This window comes from Lactuca sativa, chromosome 5, assembly GCF_002870075.4.
Source record: "Lactuca sativa cultivar Salinas chromosome 5, Lsat_Salinas_v11, whole genome shotgun sequence".
Lineage (NCBI taxonomy): Eukaryota > Viridiplantae > Streptophyta > Magnoliopsida > Asterales > Asteraceae > Lactuca > Lactuca sativa.
The window spans coordinates 186,130,566-186,137,236 of NC_056627.2; the positions used below are offsets into that span (position 1 = coordinate 186,130,566).

The following is a 6,671-nucleotide window of genomic DNA, read 5'->3' on the forward strand; positions in this document are numbered from 1 at the left end:
GGTGGATTTTAAGGCTAATACGAATTCAATCATAATCTTATTTCAAACTGGTTTGATCTAATTTAGGTGGGTTGGACCAGATTTTAAAGTGGATATGGATCTAGATTTTAGCAAATCCGGTTTACGATTCGATATCAAATCTGATTTTTTTACCACATGATTTGGATCTAGATCTGATTTTGATCTGATTTAGTCAAAATCTAGTTTTGACCAAATTGAATTCAAATCAAATTGGTTTGAAACCGGATATCCAGTTTCTCTATTCACCTATATTGACGTTTTCACTATTGCGAACCTACCACAAAAGCATAAAGTCATGGTGATGATTGAAGTTTTTCTAACCTTAAACGAGAAAAAATAAGTAAGATAGCTAAGTCCAACATGAAAATATTGTTTTAACCTCATACAAAGTACATGTGGGATGTGTTAACAAATCCTTTAACAGGGTTAAGTCTAAGGATCAATTCCACAATATAAATAGAGTAAATTACACGAATCAACCATCGTCCAGGTGTCAAAATGCACGTTCAATCTCTATTTTCAAAAATTAACTCGGACCGTCCCTCATTTGGTTTTAAGTTGCACATTTCATCCCTCCAGGCATAAAAAGACAATTTTGCCCTTATTTATTTCTTTTATGATTTATTTTCCATTTAATTGTTATTAATTAATTATTTATTGTTTTTTATTATAAAAATAATTATTTATGTTCTTTAATAAAAGAAAGACTATAAACCCTAAACAGATCATCTCCCTTCCCCCGTTTCTTCTTTAATGTGTCATCTTCGGTGTGTATCATCACCAGACCAGGTCATAAGTCCATCGGAGAAGAGGGAGATTCAGATCGAAGAACCAGGTACGGATAGAACACAGATCGTCTCCATCGACAAATCTCCTCTGCGTATTCAACCTCTTTCCCACCCTGTGCAGCATCCTCCTAAAACCACCAATCGAACTCCAACTGTGGTGGCAATACACAATGGAAGAAGAGATTATTGGTGGTGGTGATGCCCAATCTAAAACCCCAAAAGTGAAATCCTTCATGAAACCACCAAAATTCTTGATCTAAAACCACACATCTCATCCCGATTTCTCAAAACCCTAGCATATGGGTGGCAATGGTGACATCATGTTTGCTCTCTTTCTCTATCTCTCTCTTACCCTCTCTCTCCCTATGCTAGGGTTTTGAGAAATCGGGATGAGATGTGTGGTTTTAGATCAAGAATTTTGGTGGTTTCATGAAGGATTTCACTTTTGGGGTTTTAGATTGGGCATCACCACCACCAACAGACATACATAAGGTGTGTTTGTGTTTTGTGTTTCTCTGATAAGGAAGAAGATCAAGGAAACAAATAGCAATGAAGGGTCAAGGATTTCAGGAAAAAAACCAGATGAAATCAAAGGGAGAGAAACCGGTGTGTATATTTCAGGTCTTCAAAAGGATCCAACACCATTTTTGATTTCTGGAACGATTTTGAGATTTCTAAAACAATTTTTTGTTTCTATAATCATTTGGGTTACAAGTTTCAGATTTTTTTATTTTTTATTTTCAAGTTCTAAGCATATAAGGGTGGGTGTGCACATTTCCCGTAAAACTTTATTTTCCAATGGTGGCTTATGGTTCTGATAACTATTAATTTCATCAAAGTAATTTTCATTAAAAGTAAACCATATTGTTAATGGACCGACAGTTGAATTCCAAAGAAATACATCAAAACCATAGCCAAAATGCTGTCAATATTAATCCTAGCCTAACAGCTAGAGACAATTGTCTACAAATTTATACAATCACTCATTCCACCCGACTCATTTCATCGTCTTCTTTACTGCAACCTTCTTCGCCGGCGACTTAATACTCTTTGGTTTCTTCGCCGGAATTGATTTCTTCACAGCCTTTTTAGCCTTAATGGGTGTCTTCACTTTCGCCTTCGCCTTTGATTTCACTTGAGTAGCGGATTTAGCTTTAGGGGCCGCGGCCTTCTTTGCCACCGAATCTTCTTTAGCAACAACTTTTTTAGTTGCTGCCGGAGCTTTCTTCACGGTGGTCGGTTTCTCAACAACTCCAAGCTTAAACGAGTTCTTAACCTTGGTAAGTTTTCCGGCTGCAACGAGTTTTTTCAACTGAACCAACAAAAGCTTTTTGAAATTCGCCGGCAAATCCTTTTGGGTATCCTCGATGTGTTTCGCAATGGCGTACTGGCTAGATCCAGTCCTCTCCTTCAATGTCACAATTGCTTCTTTGATCATCTATGGTTATAAATCGTCAAAATCAGATCGAACCATTAATTCTAAACAATCGTCTGAATTGCAGCGAAATACAGAAACTCAATTATTCGAACAAAGTATGAGAGAACATAAATTACCTCTGCGTAAGTAGGGTGAGACTTGGGTTTCGTTTTAGAGGGAGCTTTCTTGGCAGCTGTTGCTTTCATAGACGCCATTGTTGTATGTTTCTGTGTGACAGAGAGGAGACGTTGTAAATAACTATGGATACGCTCAGCGAATAGAGAAATGGGGGCTATTAATAGCGTGTCAAATGGAGAAGACGAGTTCTGATTGGTGGAGAGGGTATTCACGCGGATTCTATTTAAAATGAACCGCCAAATTCTAGCTTTTGATTAAATTAATTTAAATAGATTTATGCTTTATTTTTTAGGGAAATTAAATAATTTAACCACTTTTTTCGTGGTTATTAAAAGTAAAAATTGAAAAAAAGTAAATTAAGATTTTGGTGGATGTGGTATGGTCAAATTCATATTTTTTGTCCCTAAGTTACAAAATTGACAAGTTATATCCTTATAGTTTTAACAAATTACAGTCTTAGTGATTTTGTCCATATAAAAATACTACGTTACTTCTAGCCTAATGGTATCTGATGTTGTCATCTCTTCTTAAGGTTGAAGGTTCCAGTCTCATTGTGGACATATGTCACACCCTCGGTCGAAGCGGCGGAACATGTCGGACTATGCGACTTAGTTTATGGATCACATGCAATTGGATATATATAGTTCAAGTACAATAATAACAAAAAAGTAGTTGTATTCCATCTTAAAATTTAAATACAAGGTTATTACACATAATAACAAAGTATATAAATTGCCTTGAACAGCTATGCATATATAAAAATAAAAAAATAGAAAAATAAATAAATAAATAAAAATAAAAACTAGAAAAACTAGGTCGTTTGTGGGTCGAAGGCATCAATGTCAGCCCACTAGTTTTGGTTATCTTTTAGTAAAGGGATGTCATAGGGACTATATATAGTCATGTAGGATAGACTCGGTACTCTTGATCTAGGCTTTCTTGTCAGTTCCTTGTTTAGTTGTGGCTCTAGAGTTGGATCACCTATTCGGGTGTCTATCTCACCTCTGATTATATACGGTTATGTATTTCTTGGATTTTTGGTATTTAGTATGTTTTTATTTTGTAGTGATCTGTTAGATTTGTATCCTAGTATATAGGATGTTACTATGTTTTAGTGATCTGTTAGATCTGTCTCCTAGTATATAGGATGTTGTTATGTGGTAGTGATCAGTAGATTTGTATGTCTATATGTACTTGTTGGTTATCATCTAGTGGAGTGTCTTAGCCTCTTAGGGACTGTATGTAGTCACGTAGGATAGCCTGATAACTCTTAATCTAGGCTTTCTTACATGTTATTCGTGGCTATCTCACATCTGGTTACTTATGGTTATGCATTTCATAGAGGTTAGTTGGTGGTAGCGGGACAGTGTGTTATGAGAGGAATAGTAGACGGTAGTGAGATGTACGATTAATGTTTGTATGTATTATGTGTCTACTTGATCCTTGATTGTTTATATGTCGACATATGGTGGGTGGGTTCAGACGGTCCTACTTTGTACTGTAGGCCAAGATACCTGGTGTCGGCCGAATGTAATCCGTAGGAACGAAGGCTCGGGAAGAGTGGTTGGGTTGAGGCAGTAGGCCAACAAACCCCCGGTATTCCAGCCTGATGGCTGATTGGACCCGTTACATGTTGGCATTCCAGTATGAGGACAGATTGGTCTTGGGCATTCCAATTCGATGATTGTGGGTCGTTATGCATGATTGTATGTTTAGTGTATGGGTAGTTTGGGGGAAAGTCACTAAACTTTGAGCTTACCAAGTTGTTTATTATTTCTGGTATTATCAGTCGTTATGGAAGGCGAAGGCGTGACTGTACATATTCATCAGCAGCAATGAAGATTATATGCTTTAATATTACTATGATTTTCAATAAATGTATTTGGAATAAATTGTTTTATTCATAATGGACTAATAATTGGGAAGCTTTACTTTAATAAAATGAAAATTTTTTGTTTTGAAAATGGGACGTTACAGCTTATCATCTAGCTTTTATCAATGTCATTTTTTGTCTGCTAGCTTTTCAACTAACAAATAGTTTTTTAGCTATTAGCTAGTTTTTTAGCTATTAGCTAGTTTTCAGCTAGGCTGCCAAACTAACATTTAGGATAATGAATTTTCTATTATTAATTAGGGGGATATATGAAATATTGTAAAAAAAACTTCTAAAAAGTTTGTCTAATTAGTTGTTGAAAAACTCATTTTATAAGCTACTTTTTGACATACCAAACGTGCCAACTTAAAAAACTCAAAAAATAAACTAGTTTATCAACTAGTAGAGGCGCTCCAAACATAGTCTAAGTAATTTTTAAAAAGCTAGTTTATAAATTATTTTTGGCATACCAAACATGACAACTTAAAAAACTTGAAAAATAAGTTTGTTGTGGCGCACCAAACACAACTTAAGTAAGTTTTTTAAGCGCTACATTTTAGCTTGACAAACATAACAACTGAAAAAATATCAAAAAATAAATTAGCTTATCAGCTAGTTGTAGCGCACCAAACACAACCTATGTAGCTATTTTAATAGTTGCCTTTAAAGCAACTTTTTGGTTTGCCAAACATGACAACTTATAGAAACTAAAATCAGGCTAAGTAGTTTTTTAAAAAGATTAGCTTATAAACTAATTTTAAAGTGTCAAACATGACAAATTACAAAAACTCAAAAAACAAGTTAATTTATCAGCTAATTAACTAGTTGTGGTGCACCAAATATAACCTTATAAGTTAGCAACTAGTATGTCAAATATAATCTTATTTTAGTTTATAAATTCATTATATATATATATATATATATATATATATATATATATATATATATATATATATATATATATATATATTCAAATGAAGATTAAAAAAAGTTAATTTCGTTGATGTGGTTGTTTCAAATAAAGACATCATAACTATTAAACTATATTTATATTTAAATATATAAAATATATTTCGTTTCACATAAAATATCATAATTGTTAACATAATATTTAATCATATAACATGATTACTAAAAGTGTGGATATAATTTATTTATTTTAAAGTATATTTAAGTTAATTTGCTAAAATAAAAAAAAAAACAACTTTTAGTTAAATGTTGGTTGAAGTAGCTTTTGGATTTGGAGTTTTTTGTTTAACCTAAATGCTAAAAGCTTATGCCGCCGAATGAAGGTTTTTATTTTTATTTTCTGAGCTTTTTCTTAAAAGTTAGATGCTAAAAGCTCCCAAAAGCTACGTGTCGAACACACCATTTAGCTTGAGCTTGATATTTGATTTGGGGCATTAATGGTTAGTCAACTTAAAATTCCAATCGTTGGGTGTTTTATATGATCAAATTGAGGTTGAGATCTCCGATGATGGTGGTCATGTATAGAGAAGAAGCAGACAAGTAGAAAGAATAAAGGGAGGAAGAAGGGTGGGGGTTGGGATCGAGGTTGTCCTTTTTTTATTTTTTTTAAATTAAACTTAGAAATGGATAAAAGAAATAGGAAAAATATAAGAAAATGGGCAAAATAGTCTTTTTTAGATGAAGAAGGGACGGACACTAAATTTTTTAGACTAGAGGGACGTGATCTGTCAACTTTTTAAAGGTTGAACAATACTTGCGGTTTTAAACAAATCACACGGACCATTTTTGTAAGTTAAATTTTGATTTTGAAAAATAACCATCTGGTCCAAAATACCCATTATAGACCTGAATTTTGAAATGTGTAAACAGGTAAAATGATATGATCTCGTAACGTGAACTCTTTGCTTCTGTTAGGTACGTTCCTAGTGAACTCTTTGCCAGTTCTAGTGTTGTTTGACTCGGGTGCGAGTCGATCTTTTGTGTATCGATTGTTCAGTAGCGAGTTTGATATGTCCATTGGGGAGTTAGAGTGTTCGTTGCGAGTTTCTATCGCCAACGAACACGAGGTTTCTGCATCATCAATATATTAGGGTTGTGTTATGCATATCTTTAGGGTGCCTTATCTGATCAATTTGATCCCAATCCCTATGGGGGAAGTTTGCGTGATTGTGGGTATGGACTGGCTTAGTCGTTTCAGTGCTATAATTGATTGTGAGGGCCAACATGTGGTAGTTTGAACCCCAAGTGGGGGAGAACTGATTATCTATGGAGAGGGCACCAGGATAGGCCAACATGTGGTTGTTCTGCAGCCAGATCTCGACAGTATATTCAGCATGGGTGTGCGATTATTTGGATTATGTGGTGGATACGTGTGTCGGGGATCAGGTTTCAGTTTCAAAGGTCCCCATTGTTAGGGAGTTTGCAGATGTTTTTCCGGAGGAGTTACCCGGTATGCCTCCTGAGA

At 34.6% G+C, this 6,671-nt stretch overlaps 1 protein-coding gene across 1 annotated transcript; it reads right to left on the minus strand.

The window, feature by feature from the left end:
- Positions 1 to 1,637: 1,637 nt before the first annotated feature.
- LOC111897220 (histone H1) lies at positions 1,638 to 2,518 on the minus strand. Its single transcript, XM_023893180.2, has 2 exons — positions 2,364 to 2,518; positions 1,638 to 2,247 (listed from the first exon to the last, which is right to left on the minus strand). Exons 1-2 carry the CDS (start codon positions 2,439 to 2,441, stop codon positions 1,807 to 1,809), a joined length of 519 nt encoding a protein of 172 aa, XP_023748948.1. The 5' UTR covers positions 2,442 to 2,518; the 3' UTR covers positions 1,638 to 1,806.
- Between the last annotated feature and the right edge of the window lie 4,153 nt (positions 2,519 to 6,671).